This window comes from Hippoglossus stenolepis, chromosome 18 (genome assembly GCF_022539355.2).
Source record: "Hippoglossus stenolepis isolate QCI-W04-F060 chromosome 18, HSTE1.2, whole genome shotgun sequence".
Taxonomy (NCBI): Eukaryota; Metazoa; Chordata; class Actinopteri; order Pleuronectiformes; family Pleuronectidae; genus Hippoglossus; species Hippoglossus stenolepis.
In genome coordinates, this window is record NC_061500.1 from 4,909,348 (window position 1) to 4,930,941 (window position 21,594).

At 43.5% G+C, this 21,594-nt stretch overlaps 1 protein-coding gene across 2 annotated transcripts in view; it reads right to left on the minus strand.

Moving 5' to 3' along the window:
• Window positions 1-21,594, minus strand: part of cntfr (ciliary neurotrophic factor receptor) — a 199,000-nt gene that overhangs the window by 145,446 nt on the left and 31,960 nt on the right. Inside the window, exon 2 of one of the 2 annotated variants that reach the window (XM_035184508.2) lies at window positions 15,764-15,804. Coding sequence is in view for 1 of the 2 variants with exons in the window: in XM_035184507.2 (XP_035040398.1) it covers window positions 11,915-12,004 (90 nt within the window). In the remaining variant the exon portion in view is untranslated. Of the gene's footprint in view, window positions 1-11,914; window positions 12,229-15,763; window positions 15,805-21,594 lie in introns of those variants that run through there. The other variant, XM_035184507.2, reaches the window with a different exon arrangement.

The following is a 21,594-nucleotide window of genomic DNA, read 5'->3' on the forward strand; positions in this document are numbered from 1 at the left end:
GTTGTTGACATTATCGTGTTCATGCGTGTCAGGAACAATCCGACTTGACGTTGCGACCCTCCCTCAGAGGCACGGCGTTGATTGACCTTGACGAAAAGTCATCTGGTCCGGAGTAAAACTCGCCCTGACAATACACGCGCTGCTGAGATCTGCACCGAGCTGCACCGAGCTGACAGCCCGGCAGTGTCGATGCCAGAACAGATGTTGTCTTTTGTGATCAGCCATCAAAGAAAAAACAGTCCCCCTTTGTCATTGTATTGTTTGATTTCAATTAACTATTTAAAGTAACTGATGAGTGATGCAAGCTTTTATCTCGGGAACAAAGCAAAGCAAATCAAAGCTCTTATGTACATGAAGAAGAAAAATCCTATTTGTCAAGTGCACATTGTATACCCAAGCTCCCAAATTGCGTATTGTTCCAGAATTGAGAGACACCAGGCAAATGGTTCATTTGCCAAGTAATATAATCAAGTTTCATTTATTTTAAAATAGTTGCATTGTAGAATACACAGAACACTGGAGATCAGAAAATATAACAGTGACTGTAATTACTCTGATTGTTTCCTCAAAGCACCATCGAGCAGCGAAACCCGTTTGGAATTGAGTTTGGAGTTTAGCGGCGCACCTTTCATCTTCTGTGCATGTTCTGTCGGGTTAATGTCGCACTTCACTACTGTTCGACTGACGCTTTGAATGCACCACCAGATGTTGTCTTTGTCATAATGTGTTTTTAATCACCATTCCTGAAGTCAGATGCCAGCAGGCGGTTTCCAATCCGATTTGCATCACTTGTTTCCCCTCATCACTCTTTAACAGCTGAGAGGGATGCAGGCATCCATCACTCTTAACTAGCCGGGCTGTCAAACATCTGCAGCCCCACAGACACTAACTGGACGTGCACCAGGACCACGCAGGACATGACAGCGCCACGATCCGATCCCCATGTTTTAGACATGACACAAGTCAATTACTCTCATTTTTATATTGTCACTCATTGAGGTTTTTTACAAAAATGGGGTATGACCTCATGATTGACAGAAGTGAGATTGACTCGTGATTGGTTAAGGTGTATCAGCGTAACCTCCACATCATGGCTCCATTCCCCAATCACCAGGGCAGCGAGACTCTAGCTCCGATTGCAGCACCAGAATCCAGGATATCGTGGCATCATTTGGAAACAGTGGAAGAAAGTAGAGACGCATCGTCCATCTTTGTATACAGACGTTAATGTGGACAGATAAATGTCTCCTGGTTACTATGTGTATATACTGTACTAGTGTGATGAATATAAACATACACATAAACAGTTTTTCTCCTTTTTTCTCAGATTGCGTTATAGACGCTGCTGGGTCTGTCCTCGATGTATTAGTATGCATGTATCACTCCATATTTCATTTAGTTGTTTTAAGGTCACTGTCCAACAAACTTCCATGCGTCCTTTACGTTGTTGTTGTCGAGGGCAGCGCAGAGTCAAGAGTGTTTCTGACGTCAACAAACATGTCAGGAGTTTGAGGTAAGGTCACTTTTAAGAAAGAGGACAAAAGGAGCCGTTTGTCCTTATGCTCGGGAGAAGTAACATCATACAGACGTCTGCGGTTTCTTACTAACTTGACAACTTTCTCCTCAAAAAGTTCAGCCACTCTTAAAATTTATTTCGCATTTCATTGTCTGTAGTCGTAAGCTTTCAGAAGACGTGTACAAATATGGACGAAATTAAAGCAGAGTATGGACCAATTACAATCTATGCCAACCATATTCCATAGAGGGGCTGTGGGGGTTCAGTCATACACAGATTACTTCATCAGACCACAGAAGCCAGACAGGTTCTTGAAAAATCACACATAAGGTTGAAGAGAAAGAAGAAACCAGCTTGAGGTTTCCATCTTGATCATTTCACCAAAGAGTTTTTTTTTTTTCTGTTGAAGAGCCATCTTTCGAGGCACACAAACCCAAACCACATCCCCCACTGTTCTCATCCAGTTTCAGACAAACACCTCCGTCTGATGTCTGGAGGAGGAAAAAGACAATACATAGAAGCACTGTAGAAATGTTATTATCACCACGATACCGTCAGTGTGTGTCGGCACAGAGAAAATACAGTCCATAAGAAATTAGATCACTGAGGGAGCCTTACAAATGTAAACAACCTCCCAGGAAACGGAGAGGCCTCCCAGGCATGGCGTGAATCCTCAAACCAACGATGGGTATCTTGAGTAGTGACAAAGGAGGCACATTCCACTTCTCTCTCCTCCATCTCAACTTCAAATCCTCTACGTGACACTTCAATAACTTTTCCAGCCTAAAAACCATTCAACACACATGTCTTTCATTTTCATACCATAAGATTATCTTGTCAATAACGACACAGCATCAAAAGATTGTGACCAAACCAAACCTGCTGCGTCTATTTTGTACAAGGCCACTGCTTTTTTTTGCGAGAGAAACAAATGATCTCTTCAAACCACATCCATCAAAGGCCTCAAGCTTTAGAAACTGACTTCTGGAAGGACAGAGCGTGTTTTATTCTGAAAGCATCGAGAGGATCCACTAAACCTTCCTCAGACGAGCTCTGTGTCGACGTATTAAATATGCTTAACCTTTTAATTGTTGAAGATATTCACGAGTATTTTGATGATGAGTTGAATAGTGTTGGACGGTTGTTTTGAGAGGAAATGAGTGATGGGCTTTGGTACATATCTCATTTTTAGAATTTGAAATGTTTTTATGTTCAGCAAGGTTCCCTCTACCATCAGTTTTTTGAAAATGCCAACATGCTGCTATTAACAGCTTGGAGATCGACTAAATATTCATCCTACAACTATTCTCCTTCAGTATTTTCTTCCTTTCTCCTCTTTTTGGTCCTGCGCTCCTCTATTTTGTTTGCCCTCCTTTTCCTCCCCTCCCCTCCTCGCCGGCCTCTTCAAAGGTAAGAGGCCGTCGGCAGGATTTCAGCAGGAGAACCACACCACGATCAGAAATGTCAGCACCTCTGTCACACACACACGCGTCAGCACTTCAAACACACGGACACACACACACACACCCATGTCATTAGGGGGTCCACATGGCTCATATAAACGCTTGTCCAGCAGGAAGGGAGCTCGGCACAGAGGAAGGCGAGTGGAGGGTGAAAGAAGAAAGTGTCGGAGCAAAGAAAGAAGAAGGGAAGGGGAGAAGGTGAAGACAGAATTGCTGCAGCAGGTATAAGGAGGGAGGGAGGGAGTGACAGAGATGAGGAGGGATGTGCTGCGCTCAGAGGGTGAACTCTGAGGATTACCAGTCACCAGAGGGTTGTTCGACCATCGCTGAAGGAGCTACAGTGTGTGTGTGTGTGTGTGTGTGTGTGTGTGTGTGTGTGTGTGTGTCACTAAATCACTCCCTCCTGTTCAGCTCTCTGCCTGTTTTCACTGGAACAGCTCCAACACCTTTTAACAAACAAACTACCTGTCATTGCTTTCCGTCACTGCGCTCTACTGCTTTCCTCCTTTTCCTGCATTTTTTTTGCCATCCTTCCCTCCTTTTAATTTCCCACATTTCCTCCGCACGACCCTAATTTTCACACTTCTCTTATTTTTTTTGTTCAATTTTCACTCCTTTGGTCTTGGTACCTTATTCATTCTTCCAACACTCCCCTCTTCTTGGTTGCTTCATCATTTCATTCCCTACACTCCATCTTCTAGGTTCCTCCACCCCATCATTCACTCCCACCTCCGTCTTTTAGTTTTTTTGCCTGTTCTCAACTACAGTCATGCACCAAGTACCGTGAGCGAGAGAATGGGAAGTGAAAAATAAAAGCCATTTGAGAGACAGACAGGAAGCGAAAGAGAAGTGAAGGGAATAGCAAAGAGAAGGAGGAAGGATGGATGATTTTTGGCAGATGGAGATAATAGAGAGAGATGTGGTACCAGGAACGCAGACGGGAGAGTGCAGAGAACGCAGGGTTGCCAGATACAAGCAGACAGAATGAGAGAGAGAAAGAGAGGAAGCTGAAATGGCCCAGAGAGGGAAGGAAGGATAATATAGAGAAAGAGACGAGGGAGACAAAAACTGCATGTAGGGGGCGTAGAGTGCAGATAACACAAAGGGCAGCAAATGCAAGAGGTTGAGGCAGACAGTGTGGGATTGCAGCGAGAGAGAAAAGGCGAAGAGAAGCTGAGAGAGGAGAGGAGTCTATACTCAGATCAATGGATGGCCTGTCCTCTGCTGCGTCTGCATTTCCTCTGGTTCACACAACAAGGCCCTCTCACTACATCCAGCAGAGAGAGAGAGAGAGAGAGAGAGAGAGAGAGAGAGAGAGAGAGAGAGAGAGAGCAAGGCCGAGTGTGTACATGTGTGCATGTTTTTGCAGTCATGTGTGAGGGAGAGGATTTCATTCAGGACTGAAAATGACCCCTCTGCACTCTGGGCTTTTCTTAATGTTGGAAGTCAACGGTCGGCGATGGAAATTTCAATCTGTGGCCTCTCGCACGGCCCCCTGGAAGTAAATCTACTCCGTACAGGCAGGCCTTTATTTATAGCAGTGTGAATGTCCGTAGATTTTGTATCTGCTGGATGCGAGCGTCAAAGTGTTTGTGTGTCAGAGAGACTACAGGCGGTGCTTCCTCGTCTTTCACCCCCTGCTTCGTGGGAGGGGCTTCACCTCTCACTGGATGCATAAAACAGATGGATGGAAGGTGGCGTGATCATTTAAAGACAAATCAATGACTAATTTATCTACAGGATGTCGAAAACAGTGACTCCAGAAGCCGTCAAATTGGTGATAAACAGTCCAAAATCCAATGAAACGAGAATCAACAATTTTGTTAATTGACCAGCCATTTCAGAACTAATGGACAAATTGCTAAATGGATGCATGACGAACGCACGGACGGAGATTGAGACTGGCTGCAAGGAAAATAGCGAGCACATACTGGTGGTGGATGATCTGACAAGCAGCTGCAATCTCTGCACATTGTGGCGAACACTGCAACGAGAGGACGAATGCTGCATCAGCGTGGCCTCGATTATGACACATCAGCGTCTCCTCTCATCCTGAATTAACTGTTGTTTGACGAAAGCCTCAGGTCAAGAGAACATGCCTCAAATCCAGCCTTGCAGATACAAGTATTAAATTAATATAAACTGTCTACATTTTGGGTTTAAAGAATTAAATTAACTTTTTAATATGATTTTAATTGGGAAAACACAAGATTAAAGGTTTCTGGGTTGAATATTATGGTAAACACATCGACACACTGTTTCAAAAGGCTCAAAATAACAGTATATTATGCTTAAATCACTGAATAGTCTTGGATTTTAAATTCTCAAAATGAACCTACCCACCGCCAATCAATTTTCAAGCTTGATATTTCCTAACACGCGAAGCTGAAATTGAAATTTACTGCTCAGCTATACGTCTCAACCTCGGTCAGGCCTTTTAGCGATTGTACACGATTTCCGTTTATTTTCGGAGACAAGTGATTTGCCCAGAGACAGACAGCAGACTGCTCGCAGGTTGCAAGGGCACAATAACACGAGGCCACGCGTTAGACCTGCACAAGGGTATCAGCTCTCAGGGGTGTGTGCGCGAGTGTGAGAGTGCATGCGTGTGTGTGTGTGTGTGTGTGTGTGTGTGTGTTAGAGAGAGAGAGAGAGAGAGAGAGAGAGAGAGAGAGAGAGAGGGGGAGATGGGATGAGACAGTGTGTGACGAGGCGTGTGCATGTGTGTCCTCCAGCAGCCATGATGCATTAGTGTAACCTGATCCCTCTCCTCCCCTGCGAGCCCTAACCTTGAGACAGACAGGGAAATGCAGGTTGCAGAGCCACGTTCTGTTATAAATGAGGCTGTTGGTCTTCATCACCCATTCTGTCTAGAATTAGATAACCGGGGAACGCGAGAATGTTAATGATCCATTATCCCTGCAGCTTGATGTCAGCAATTTGGGGCGAATCCATTCTTTTTTTGTTATTGTTGTTTTTTCAAGGGGGATTTCTGACATAAGGATTTAACACATTACTTCGACAAGGAGGATTCACCGCAAGCTAGAGGGTGTGTTTGTGACATTTCTAACACGGGACCGAAGCAAAACTGATAAAAACAATCAAAAATATCTCATACATATGGGAAAATAGGTTTTCATGGAAAGACAGATTCTAGAGCTTTTGGTGATGAGGGCCGACGCCGGTGTTGTTGTGCTATAAACAAAAACACACGATCTCCACAGCTGAAATTCATACATCCAGCCGCCCCTCACCAAAACAATCCAGAGATTTCCCTGTTGTTGTGAACGCATCTGATCGATAATCTCCTGCTGCGTTCTTCATATGTGAAAAAACAAACTCCAAAGAAAGTCTGGACAAAAGTGTGTGGAAATCTAGTTCCTCTCTGAAAACGTCTGTAGGAGTGAAAGCAAAGCGAATACTATTGCAGTACAATGTCATGACCTTGCTGCATCTTCCCCCACACTAGGAGTAATATAGTAATGTTTTCTACTCTTTATCTTTAACTTTATTATCCTGCACTGATTAATATCTGAAAATCATTAAGTGAAACTCTGTACTAAAGCATAAAATCCTGCTTTCCTGTCACACCACAAACTTAATGGGGGGAGAGATGTTTCATTATATCCTCTTCCTTCATTGTAAAAAACTGTTATGCCTCAGAGTCATTTCTTTCATTAAGGAACCTGCGCCATTACTGGCGCAAGTATAACGAAACCCACAATTGAAATTCTTCATCTCAAATACATTTAATAATAATGGGGTATTATTCCTCATCTTATTCCCCTACATTAAATAATACTATTCCCAGAGCCCATTAGGAAACTTAATCATCGGAGGCTGCGATCCACTGCGGAGAGATAATTACACTTGATGATATTCACAGATAATTCACAGATGATCACATGATTCGGCCTCTCTTTGTTTCTCTGTAGTTTCACTTTCTGCTTTTCTTCTGCAGCCCGTCACACCGACATGTCACTGTGATCTGTCAAACTCGAGTATTTTAAAATTACCAAGGGAGCCAGATGAAAAAAAGTGTCAAATCAGAAAGAGAAGATAAAAGAAAAAGAGGTGAAATGGGAATTTTAATCAAAAAAAAGACAGAAGGTATAAAAATAGAAATGTGGAAGGGCGGAACAATACATAATTTACATACATACGTTGGGGTAAGGTCATCAAGGTTTAAATATTCATTATGGGTGTCAAGTCGAAGCTTTTATATCTTGTAGGATTCAATTTCACTTCTCTGCTCATTCAAGGTTTATGTTTGTTGAATTATGCATCAAAATAAATGTTATAAATACACTTGTACTTTTTGTTGTTTCCTTCAGAAGAAGCTTTTGTGTGGCAACAGCGATGCCAGAGTTCGAGGTTTGAATTCCCAGCGGAGTCGCTCCTTGTAAAAGTGAATGAACCTTGGGTCACTGCGAGACACGCCGAGGAGAAAACATAAAACATGTTCCGAGCTGCAGATAAATTCATGCTAGGTTAGATACTGCACCCGGGGGAGAGACAGGAAATGCATAGAAGTGCAGGTTGACATTTTACATCTGAGGCATTTGTCCGCCACAATGCACATCGGCTGCACTCTAACCGGACAGCTGACATTTTGACGGACACGTTGTCCATCGCAGAGATCAAATCTGAGAACTTCCGATTTCAGGGCGACTTTTCTCTCTGATTTCACAATTACACCACTCAAGGCCTCGGAGTCGTCATTTGCAGAGATCAGCAGGTCGGAGGTTTATCGTCCGGCTCAAAGACACTTTAACTTGATTCAGACGTCACACTGATGGTTCAGAGTAATGGAAAGGTTACATTTCTCAACTATGGAAATGTCATGTATCCAAAAACTGTGATTAAATGTTGGATGGGTAATTATTATCTATACCGCTAATCCTTATCACAAGAGGGCTGGAGCCAATCCCAGCTGGCATTGGGCGAAGGTTGGAGTTCCCCCTGGACGGGTCACCAGCGTAACTCACGACTGACATATAACAACCATTCACACCCATGGACAATTTAGAGCGTCCAGTTAAACTTGGAAGAAACCATGTACCCAGAGGAAATCCACGGGGAAACAAGGAGAACATACAAAGGCCGTCAGGTTCGAACCCAGAACCTTCTTCCCACTGCACCACCATGTCATTAACGATGCCAATTAAGCCATGGTTAACCTTAGCACACTTTGGGAAAACAAAACTGAAACCAAACTTCAACAGTTTCACTTCTATTTGCAGCAGATATACATGTTGAGCTCTTCAGTAGAGTTAATAAATAAGTGGGTGAACACAACAGAGGATACAGAATGCTGTGCAGTCACTTCTGATCAATAGTCTTTTAATTTAACATCTTGATCGTATCATTTCTTTCTTCTAGTTTGCTGCTGCCGTTGTATTGTTGCTACATATTGTTTATTGCACCTGATCTTCTGAAGAGGCCAAGATGTGAGGAGCACTTTGTCTAACATCATATTATAGTGTTGGACATATTTTTAATACATTTTCACCTTTTATACTCTCCAGACCTCTCACTGCCATCCTCCCGCTTTCTTCACCTCCTCTTTCACTCTGTTCTTCATCTGCTCTTATTCTTTTTCCTCCCTGTACTTCCTGTTCCCTTCTATCTGTTCATTTATCACCGGCCACATCTTCTCTCCCTCCCCATCTCCATCCCCATCTATCTCTCCTTCCTGTTCCTTTTCCACTGTCCACTCAGCCCCCTCCTCTTTTTCTTGTTCTTCCTTCTTCTCTTCCTCTTCACTCATTTCTCTTTTTGTCTCTCTATTACCCCCCCCACCACCTCCCTTCCACTCTCTGATGGGTGTCCTGTTCCCTCTCTCTCTCAGGGAGTAGCAGACCTCCTGACGGCTAAGTATTGATCGTCCCATCCCCTCTTCTCTCTCTCCGTCTTACACACACACACTCACACTCTCTCACACACACACACACACACACACACACACACATGCATTAGGGTGACAAGATAAAAGGGTTTGTATGCCCCAAGGCAAATGCAGCTAAACATGAGACCAGGGGCTCTCAGCCTCCAGCTTACGTATCAAGAACAGAAATATTTAACAAACCCAAGGCTGCGAACTCACTCCCATATCTCTAACTGTCCGAAAATTACCATTACATATATTTACGACGAGCTTATTTTTATCTGCACGTTAAGCTCGGCACGAAATAACATGAGTCTTGTAGAATCACTGCAGTCGAAACATTCTTCCGCTGTTGCCTCAGAAGGCTCAGGGCAACCAGCATGCTCTTGTCTGTGTGAGGGAAAATTTCCGGATAATAATACTATTTATAATCTTTGCCTCGGGGCCAACACTTGACTCTAACGGGAAGAAGTTTCCTTGTTTTTCTGTAAAAAGACAGTTCCAGCACAGCTGTCTTAGAGGCATGTTTAGGGGCCAGTGTGTATTACATATGTAAACAAATTGAAAATGACAAAAAGCAAAGTTTGGGTCTGTGTTTGATCCCTTCCATGTATCTCCATTGTATTCAAAAGAGGGTAGTTCTGTAGAGCGGAAGATGCAAACGGACACTTCACTTCCTCCAGGTCAATACCATTCAGCTGCAGAGCCACAAAAACATAGTAACGTAGAAAGTTTAGATAAAATCTTTCAAGATAATTATAGAAAAACTATTAATTGTCTCTAAATCTCATCTCTGGAATCACACACATTTTATTGTAACCTGCAGTTAATTGTAACGAGATTTACAAGAAATTCTAATTTTGCAGTTACATCTCGCTGCCACTTGGAGACGGAGCACAGTTGTATTGAGTAAGATTGGTAAATATATCAAAAATAAAATCAATACACAACGTAAAACAAATTCTGTGCAATGCAACTGTCGAATATAATCAGTTTATGAGGCTTTCTCCTTTTCCAGTTGCTTTGCTCAGAATTTATAGTGAGATGCTTTTGTCAACAGCACCGTTCAGCTGGGAATACAACCCCTAACTGTGGCGGTGTTAGTGTCCCATCCACTGCACCCCAGAGCTAATAAGGGGTTGTGAGGAATCGATACCTGGCACGAAAAAACAATGTGACTTTCAGCCGCCGTGGCCACATCAATCACTCTCATTGCCATTAGCTCATCGCTCGACACCAACTTGGACTTCTCTCGCCTGCTACCTCACAGCCTCCCTCCGCCCACGATGGTCGCCGGTTTCCCTCCCATCCTCCACCTCTTCCCCTCTCCTCCATTCTCTGTCTCCCTCCCTCTCTCTCCCTCTCTCTCTGCCAGCTCAGCGGATGCCCCTTGTCACAGCTCCTATTTCAACCTTCTGAAGTTTCCTAATTGATCGCAATTAGAGCCGCTATAGAGAAAAGGGGTGGGGGCAGACAAACGGAGATGGTGAGGGAAAGTGTATGTGTGTGTGTGTGTGTGTGTGTGTGTGTGTGTGTGTGTGTGTGTCACAGCGAGAGAGGGAGAGAGATTAAAATCAATGAGTCTGTTTTGAAAGTGGCTATATTAGCAACTGGACTACATTCGACCACAGGCTGCTGAGGTAATAACACAAGAGACCGGGGGGTGACAGAGAGACACAAAGAGACTGTGACTCACAGCAAGAGGCAAAAACAAAAGAGACTACTGATGGAGGGAGTTAAGTGACGCTGAGTGAACGATATTAAAACAGTGACTGGGAAAAGGGAACCTATCCAACGCTGACACAAGTGTTAAGCTTTCTTTCTTTTTTTAAACACAGTGTCACATCTTACACCTATTTACGAGAAAGAGTGTGTAACAGTCAGATTAGATTTGGTGCATGAGTTTTGATTTTTGTCTCCATAAAGACACAGTGGTACCAAACCTGGAAAACATCTACAGTTTGGAATGCTGTGCAGTACAATGTGGATGCCCAACCCGATCCCATTGGGACCAGTGAGGACACAGATTTCAAAATTATGTATGTGTCCTGGTCGGTGACATTGGCTGGGTCACATAAGCCAAATTTCTGTAGGTGGAGAAAACAAGTAATAAACATGTGTGTCAGGGACGAGGTAGGGTCAGGTTTTGACACAAATAAAAAAGATTTCCCATCAGGTCTGGTTTAGTTTTCTTTCTGGCTTCAGTGCACAGTCACAGTTTGTGCTGCTAACTTCTCCATATACAGATTGCGGTTAACAAGTGCAGCTGTGATATCAAGGAAGATAGTAAGTCATCCAGTTGAGCTCTGGCAAGAGTTTGAATCAGAAAAATCCTGATTCTTAAGAAGAAGAAGAGGAGGATAAAACCCCAGAATAAGAGATGTATTAAGGGTGAATAGACGTATGTAGAGAAAAACAGATACAGGGATAAGTTGGGATAAAATCAAATGAGGCAGACAGAGAGTTTTGCGAGAAATGTAGTTGCCAAGAGAGAGCGACGGATAGCAAGGGATTTGTAATAGAGAGATAGAGAGGCAGAATGACAAAGAGGAAGAATAACAATGGTGCCAAAGCCTCTTCCATCCTCCTTGCAAACGTCCCTGATCCCCTTTTTTCTCTCATTTAAATTCCTCTCCATTGTCATTGCAATCCGGGCCTAACCCCCCACAGCCTGGCAAATACACACTCATTGACACACACACAAACACTCATGGACATTAGAACACACATGCGTTGACCTCCAGCAGAAACCACGGCCGTCCCAGGGAGCCGGGCTCACACATCTTCGCTAATCCCCATCAATGGGCACACACATGTACACACTCACAATGTTTGCTGGAAAGATAGGCTCGAGTTTCCCCAGACTGCAGATGTCAACGTGACCCTCGCCGTGCTAACATGGGTGAGGAATAGCAAGCAGCTTGTCACCAAGCATCCGGTGTCTTGTCGGCAACACAAGGCCGGGCAGGGCTGGTGCCGAGCTCACTTAGGCCTTGTCAACATGCATAGACGATACAGCTATAGCTTTAATTCAGCTCCTCGCCTTACCATCTCCTGGTCAGCAGGGCTTACAACCACAGCACCCTGGCTTGTCAGCAGCGGTATCTCAGAGCAGACACACACGGCTCTCTGTAGCATTAGCCTCCGATGTCCTCAAAGCTGTCCAACAGGAGCAGCGGGGCTAGGAAATAGCGTCCTGTCAGCATTGGGCAGGACATGGCTGGGTTAATAGAATCTCTTGGCTTATCACTCCCTTGTCAGCAGTTCTAGGTCACGGAGATGGCACCCGGAGCTGATCTTAATATTGCCTTGTCAATGTGCACAGGCTAAATCTGGACTGCCAACAAACCCCGGGATCACGCAAGAGAGAGCAAGACACATTGAAATGAAGCCTTGTCTGCAATTTCACCGGTGTTGTGTTATTCCTTATCACTCTCATGTCAACAATGATAGAGCAGAGATGGTAACTGCTGCTTCCCATCTTACCTCTGGACTATTATATGATATTACCTTCTAATAAACACGAAGCAGCAACAGCCTCAAAGAAAACAAAAGCCTCGGATGGAAACTTTAACTGTTGTATTGCCGTAATATTTCCCTAGTGTGGTCTTATTTTGCTTGTTTACAAATCACTCTGGGATAAACATGTGAGTAATTGAATTATAGTTTTCTTACAATCGCTCTGTAGCCTCCTCCACGAGTAATGAACTTTATTAAGAGCTGCTCTGGGCGAAATGAAAGAATATTGGATGTTCCAAAAAGGAACAAACACACATCCGGATGCTTGAGATAATGAGTGAAACTAGAACGGCTCTCAGGTAATTTTTAATCCATTAGGCCGGGACAGATTCACACACACACAAACACTCAAGGCTAGAATGGCTGATACGAACGTGTACACGCAAACAGACAAGGTATTGTGTAGACAGATCAGTCCATATGTTTATATGCACATCAATTTCCCACTATTACTCAAAATATGACGATATTATGAATTTGATACCAGGGATGTTAACAGACTTTTCTGTTTGCATTATCTGAAATTGACCTTATTCCACCTTTAGAATTTTCTGATTGAGATGTGGGATATGCAGATATACAGGTAAAGCAGGTATTCAGAATATGCGTCTCAGCTTAGTTATCTGCAAAAATAAAAGCCCATATTTGTGGACAGACGGTGACAACAACCAACAGTACCTGACTGACTGAAATGAGTGAGTGATCCCAAATGTTCATGAGTGAGTGAGTTAGAACTGGAGTCAGTCAGCCAAGTCTCCCCATTGGCCATTTCTCTTTCCAAATGAATTGGTGCAAACAGCCTCTACTGGCTCAACCCTTTTTGTGGAAAGCAAAGCGACAGATCTCGCTTCTATCAGCTTGTTGGATAATCCCTCGCTTCTTTCCATGGATGACAGTCATCAGCACAACCTGTGAGAGGCACAGCTCTCTCCTTTCATCTGCGCTGTTCAGTGAGTGGCAGACAATCGGAGCAGCTGTTTGCTACTCAGACGGAGGCCGGGCACGAGTAGTAAGACGGAAGCTCACCCAGAGGAGCTGTATGTGTGAACTCAAATGACCAAATCAGTTCCACACGACATTAAACTGCAAACTTTCCCCAGCCAGCTCCCTGGTACAAAGTCTGTGAAGTGTGCAAACAGATAAACCGCTGCAAGAAGCCAATACTGGGCAGAAAGACATTTTGACATGTCACTGTAGAAAAGCCGCCAGAATAATTGAACTGAACTGAACTGTTTTCTGTACCTCATGTGCTTTTCTTACTAAGACATGTTGAACATCTAAAGGGAAACACATCGTCAACTTCACACATTGACCACAACATGCCTGGTCAGATAGTAGGTTTTGACCTCTTGATAAGACTTAGGGTCAGGGTTGTGTGCTGCCTGCGTCAAAGTCAGGAGAATCAGGTCTAGACATCCAGACCCTCTCGTGTAGGCTCCATCCCTTTAGAGCAGAGTAGACTGCATGAGGCTACAGGGCTTTCTTGCAAACCTCTTAGTAAAGTAGCCAAGCTTCACACATTAAATCAAATCCATGGAAAAATGGCAAATAACTCAGCTCCTTTATGCAGACTTCTGTGGAAGTGTGTAAAATATGGAGCCAATAGTGTTGTTGCACATGTTGAACTCTTCACAGAAAGATGGATGCTCACATTAATAAATGTAGAGTCCAACGTTTTTGCAATAATACAATCAAAAGCAAAACAACTTCATAACAAATGTGAGAATAAAGAGATCATAAATCACAGCTGGAGAAACCTGACTAAACTGTTAACAGGTTTAACATGCATCAGACCTTCAGAGTTTGAATCTCCTGCGTTCCGTCTTTCCGAGTCATTTTTATGTGTTTCTGAATGTCAGCTCTTTGTTTATCATCGTTATGCAACATGACATATGACTTGCTGCGAGGCCAAGCACCCCGATGGGAAGGAAAATAAATTCTTGAACTTGAACTCAATTACGGTTAAGGCGAAAACAGAGTCGCAGAGTAATTGCGTTGCACTGCACCTGGCTGTCAGCGGTACCCTAAAGCGCCTGCAAGCTCGTGTCCTCGGTTCAAATCCCTGCGCCAGCATATAGGGAAAACATGGAGCAAATGAGTAATGCTCCCACGTCCCTCATTGACTGCAGTCAAGCTGCCCTTAAGCAAGGCCCGCAACCCCCAATTTCTCCACTGCTGCCGCCGAGTGAGCAACAATTTGCATTTGGTAAATCTGTATGCAAACATCATCGGTCAGTCATGTGTAAAAATAAATATGTCTGCTTTCGACAGCAGCTTTTCCTTGTAAAGTTTAAATGAGTGGCATTAAACTTTATCCTCAGGTTCCAATGAGTGAATAAAAGTGTGTACACATACTATTAATGTTCAAAGCGTTGCGGCAGGCATGGACTTCCCTGTAGGTAACCTTATAGCCCGGAGCTGTCAGTATGAATGCATGGCTGTGGCCTGCGTGGAATCTGGGTATCTGTGTGTGTGTCCACCCCATCTGCGTATTTCCTGTTCCAGTTTGTGTCCGTGCATGTCCCTGTGTGCCTGCGTGCCAGCAACTAGAACGTCTGCGTGCCCACATTTCCGAAGGTTCCCCCATCCGACCGTCGACATGTGTATGCGTTTGTCGCTGGCATTTTGCGCACAGGGCAACTCTATCCGCCTCCATGGAGTCCTTTCAACGCCCGCCACCACACACACAAACATACATCACACATCCTATCACTGACACACACGTCACCACGGCAACCAGATACAGCGGAGGACCTGCTACTGACAGAGAAGCACAGACCACCATACTGGCAGGCCAAAGGTTTTCAACATGAGGAGAGCGCAGCTGCTGCGGTTGCTTGTTGAATCATGACACACACGTTTTTCCAACAATATCCTGGAACTGAGACACAACAACTAAATGCAGTTCATTCAACACGAAGCTTTCACCTCATAGACAGTCCGCCGTGTTCCCACATGTGCTGAACAGGTTCACAGTGTTTCTCTTCACACATGTGGTTCCCGTTGTCAGTTTGATTTCGCACAAAGCACCCGGTTCGTAAACTATCATCCTGAAAAGTGGCGATGGGCAAATTTCACGTGACGGCAGAGCAAATTTACAAGATGATGCAGATCCACTGCCGATGTGGTCGGCTGGGAAAACAAAGAACGATCGCAACACTTCTATCTATTTATAAAGCGAGTGAAATTGGTTTCACGGACCCCTGGCTCATAAAACTTACTCAGCACAAAATAGCGAAAGGACCACATAAAAGTCTAAATTCAACGAGATAAAAACAGTCGAGCAGAAAAAACAAACAAAGTCCCAGTGAGCTCAACCTACAGCAAAGACATCTACAGTATATATGCAGGAGAAAAAAAAAGAAAAAAAGATCTTACCTTGGACAGGACGAAACGTCAGCACAATCCTCCTCTTCACCCTGTTAAAAAACAACACAGTGTCATTAATCTGATCTGGAGTCAGTCAAAAACGGATTTAAGTTTGCAAAAGTAAAAGTTATTGTGCCTTTAAAATATTTCATTATTTGACTGAGAGTCCAAGGAAAGCACATCCAATATTTAGGAATATTAAACTTGGAATTAGTGATGTATAAAAGGGTTAATATCCGGCTTAAAAGCAACCAAAGGACTGGAAAATGGAATAAATTGTTTTAATAGCTTGCAAAGATTTTACCGGACCCCGACCATGCAGAGAAAACAGAAATAGCACAGTTCTGCAAAAAGATTTTGTATAAATTAGAGCACTTGAATTTCGAAGCAAGAAACAACATGAATGTCTTTGCACTTTCTTCCCTTCCATCCTCCCAGCAATGTGTCATCAATGATTTTCCTCAAATCTACTCTCTCCACCCCTCCTGTTATAAATGGCGTTTAATCAGACAGTATTTAAACAGTAAATGAAAAATATGAATGTATATGTATCCAGAGTTACGAGTTCATCGTAGTCTTATCTACTCTGTGCACCAACTTCTCCTCCTTTCCATCTGGTTTCCGTTCTGTCCACCTGCCCATCAGTCTGCAGCGAGGGACAGGTGAGCCTATTACACGCTTCCCACACTGTCTGCTACACACTCACTCTCACACACACACACACACGGACACACACACAAAGCCACACCAGCTCTACTTCATGGTAGCTTAGAGCGCCACGCACATCAGCCAGATCTGCTGCGCTGTAAAACGGCTGTTACCGCAGCCACGTCACGCTCCTGATGAAGTGGTCCAGTGTCGAATATGAGTGCTGCAAAGAAAAATGCCATCACCGGAGGATGGAGGGAAAAGAGGCGAGAACGGCCGTAATGGAATAAAGAAGGTCGAGCCCTGAAATTGAGCTTCAACAGGCAACAGCCAAATTTAATTAGAAGTTAAAGTGTTAAGTGTAACCGAGGCAAAGACTGAAGAGGATTTAAATATTAACGAGACAGAATCTGTAAAACAAAGGAGTTACATTTTAATCACTGTTATTGACAATGAGATGGAGCAGATAGGGATTTTATTTCCCCAACAGCAGAATATATTCACACCCTGAGACAACAACCGAATAAATGAGAGTCTGTGTGAAGTTAAATGAAACTCACAGCGAAAGATAAGCTGCTTTCAGACATGTACTGGACTGTTTTTTACTTTCTCCAGAGGAGGTGCATGTGTGAACCTGCTCCGTGGTCCGCCTGGCCTCCTCTACTTGTTATTTACAGAATTACCCCAAACTGACAGTAGTATACTTGATCTGTGGGGGATTTAAAGCAGTGGGGGGACGTCTGTCCTTCAGACCCCCCAAAATATTTTACTCCAAAAGACAATTAGTGTTTTATTCAAAATAAAAATACAGAAAATCCAATATTTCTTTTGACAATAAAGGAAAAAACAGAAACTAGAAGACTAATATGTTCACGGGGTTGTTCCTTCTGACATAAATGTTACATGTCAGCGCTGACCAGCATGATGGTAGTTGCGGAACACCATGTTCTCCAAGAGAAATGGAAAAGGCCACAGGGTGGAGATAGAGCGGGTCGCCCACTAACGGGCAGTACGGTGGTTCAGTGTCCGGCTCCTCCACTTCTCATGTTGAAGTACCCTTGGGTTATGTGAATGTGATGTATGAGTGATAGAGAAGTGGTATATATATAGAAATATATAGAAGCGCTGTATGAATGTATGACCTGTAGTGTAAAGCGCTGTGAGTGGTCGTTACGGTCAGAAAAGCTCTACATAAATTCAGTCCATTTGCAAAAGTAGATTTTTTTGTAGGAATAAAAGAAAAGCCAGTGTTGCTAGTTGGCAGGGTGATGAGGGGGTTAACTTATTTGACTTAAACCTCAATATTAGAACTTCCCAGTATGACTTTGTCTTTAAAAATAAAAATAGAAAACTGCATTTATCGATCTTTTTGTACTTTAATGACACAACAGTTTGCTGACTCATTAGAAAGGGATTATGTACTCTCGGAGCCTGGAGGTGATAATCAGCACACAGTCGCTCGTCCCTACGGCATAAGGTGAGGGCATTACAGCCAGAGAGGGTCTCAGTAGTGTTCCTTAATATGGATGACAGGAAAACACATTATGGCTGCTGTGCATCTTTTAAATCCTCTTGTAATCACAGCAATTACTTGTAATGGACTGGTTTCCCCTTGTGCATACTCCAATTTAAAAAAAACAAGTTGAACTTCTGAGGCCTACATGTGTTGTGTCAGTTCAACAGACAGTTTCCAGTTGTCATGTCCCTCTTACATCTTCTGCCACAGATCCCTCTGACTATAGTATCACAGCTCGGACATGTTTAGGCTGTTTTTCTACTTTGTTGAGTCGAGTCAGTGCCTCTCGGTTCCTCTACATCCATCAGTGGCAGAAAGGCTATTTACTTATTTATCTATTTCCAGAAAAACTTGACTGGAGGAGAGAGTGAGAGGGAGAGAGGGGGAGAGGAGACGGAGTTGGCAGTGAGGGGGGTGAGTTTGTTTACTGTTGATGCCGTGCGGCAACATGGCAGAACGTGCTATCGTGTGAGACATCGCCTTTTAGACAACTGCTCGCTGTCTCTCTTCTCGTTTGTTCTTCCTCTACCTGCATCTCCCTTTCTCCCTCTCTCTGTGCTTCTCCCCAAACACACACCTTTCTTTATGTTATCCTTATTTTCTCCTTCTTCCAGACCTTGACACCAGCTGCACATTTCCAACTCAGCAGTTCCACAACTCTCCGGATGACGCAGTGGGATTTCACGCCAGCTAAGAACATACGAGTAATAATAACACTAAACCAAAAAGAGAAAAAAACAACAACAAAACAGGCAAGGAAATCAGCAGAAAACAAATCCCACAGGCCTCAGTGCAGATAGGGACCTTGACGGTATTAAGGAGGCCAGACTAAATTTATTTATGATGAGTGGAAGAAATATCACGCAAGAAAGAAAGACGAGGCGAGAATAAGAGGAAGAGCTAAATATACAGAGGCTACTACAGAGAGACGGATTAAAATAGATGAGATGTGAATGCGAACAGTGGGAGAAAACCCTCGGAGATAATTACGCACTCAGCGTGTGTCTTTTCAACACCCCCGTAACAGCAGATCACCCCAATTCCACAGCCACGGAAATGCAAACGCCGTACTCTTTAATAATATTGTTCGATCGCAGCTCTAGAACGTCGGGTTTTCTTTCCAAGCGGGCAGCCGAAGCCTGGTGAAATCTGAAAAATCCTGCCTGTTCATCCTGATTCAGGGGATGTGAATGCTACAGGCAAGAGATCTGACCTGGAAACTATTGCCTGCAGTCAGGGTTTCATTTTGTAGACTTTTGTTGCCGCCCAACGGAAAATGTTTTCAAATGATGTTAAATCCGGGGCTGAGGTGTTAAACCGAACCGATTGTTCGCCTCAAAGCCGGCATTTCCACCCTTTTTGATCCCGGGCCGACTAATGCAGAGCAGACAACCTGGAGGGTCTTTAATTTGCAACACAAAGGGCCGCTCTTAATGGGTTTTGTGACCAACACTGGATTAACTTTTGTAACCGGAGCACATGCACTGAAACTAAATGCTAATCAGGATATTTATTTACCCTTTTGTGGTCAATTTGAATTACTGTATCCTAAAGTTTATTGTTACCAATCTTGCTCAGTGAGTGACAGTTTGCCGTGTCCACTGGCCACACATAATGCACTTTACAAACAGATGTCTTCACTGCATTGTGAGTTTATTGCAGGGATAAGGGATTACAGAGAGAAAAAACAAAAAAACGGGGGGGGGAGATTCACTGCATTCACCAGCCAAATGCAGGGATTGCATTTATTCATTTGTCTGTTTTCTGTTAGTCTGTGACTTCAGTACCAAGGAGCTTTCAGGAATGAGGTCGAATTGTATTCTTCACTTTTCTGTAACACAATTCTGCACGTCATGTTTGAAGAATTCCATCCAAATGTATTTTTTTACCCGTCACTCTGCACTGGAGGAATAAACATGCTTCTCTCATTGCAGAACATATTGTAACTGAAGAGAGATATAGTTGATTCTACGCAGACAAAAACCTGCAATATTATTTCTCTGTCAAACATTTTTATCTTTTAATTCTAAAGTCTACGACAGCCAAACGTGGATGAACTTTGGAGTAAAAAAAAACAAAACACCACCCTTCACAAATAAAAACTAAAAATACAGACAGTGGATTAAAAGGTTACCCTGGCAGAGTTACTACTATAAATCAATGGGCTAAAAGGAGACCTAGAAGCCACTGAACTGCACACTGCACAAAATCCAATGTGAACCCAACCGACTGTCCCCCAATTCTTCCCTTCTGCTCTGTTTGTCTGCCCGTTTTTTAAAGCCAGGGCTATTATTAGCAGCCAAGGGGATCAGGTTAAGAAGATGAAGGCTCAAAGAGCATGGAGGGACAGAGAATTTCAACATGAGCATAGTGAGGGGTAAACCGGCAGGAAACAGGCCGACCTGCAGACCACGCTTACAAAGAAAGTGAATGAGAGGAATCTTGAGAAACTATGTGTCGCAGCATAGCTTGAATCTACTGGAAGCGAAGGTGTCTTCAGATAAATATAGCGATACATGTTTTAGGAGTGCAGTTTAGTTTGAATGTCTCATTTATGTCTTTAAATAGAAGAGCATTCAAAGCGTGCACACCTGCCCTAAGGCCCAACATTCCCCTAATGAAAGCACATTTAAATCCCTGAGATCTGCATCAAATTGCACATACTTAAATAACAATTAGTCCAATTAAACATGCGCCAATGTTTCGGTCAATCAATGAAAATGTTAAAGAAAGTGAAAAAGGATTCCTGAATCTGCCCCCTGATCCAGATTCACACCCAAATATGATGGGTTCTTATCTTATTTATTTTCACACGGCTTCCTCAAAGACAGACGAACAAGCGGAGACCAAAACATAACCTCTTTGGCAAAGATAATAAGATAATGTTGGGGTGATGCTGCGGACATTGGAAAACAAAAAGATGCTAAGAGGGACAGGTAAGGTAGGAAAGGTCAAACGGTAATCAGGTAAACTTAATAAATGTGTCAGAAATCATGAAACTTTAAAGCAGCAAAGCTTCAATAAGTAAATACTCCATAAAATAAGAAAGAGTGTGACATCAGTCCCACCCTGACCCCAATTTAAGTGCTCAAATCTTTCTCTGAAAGTCACAACCGCAACCAAGGACAGACAAAATCCAAACTAATCATAAAAACTTTGATTCTCTCTTTAAACAGGTCTCAAGTTGAGCACTTTGTGCCGGGCTGAGCAATGGCATCAACCTGAACCCACACAAAAAGAAAACTCAACAGATAACGGCGGAAAAAAATCAATAGAAAATGTGGCAGTGAGTGGGAAAGGATCGCACAGTGGAGATGTCAGAGGTTAAGCGAGCAAACTGGAGGCAGATAGTTCAGACTATAAGCCTCGTAATCTGCCTCATAACTGTCATCTGACATCACTGCAGCAGATGCTTCATCTTGGATCCTGCTCTATTCTAACGTAGTGGGTGGGGGTCTCTCTGTCACACTGTAATGCAATGAAAACAGAGAGGATGGTAGGGAGATGGTCTGGTGCTCTCGGCTGCAGTATGTACGGCCGTGCACAGAGGCAGCGACAGACAGCGGGTGAACAAAGTGATGTTAGGGTGTGTGTACGTGTTAATATGCAACCAGCTAAGTATGGAGTCTTTAAGTGACACTTACGGAGCAAACGCACCGTAAAGCGAATATATAAT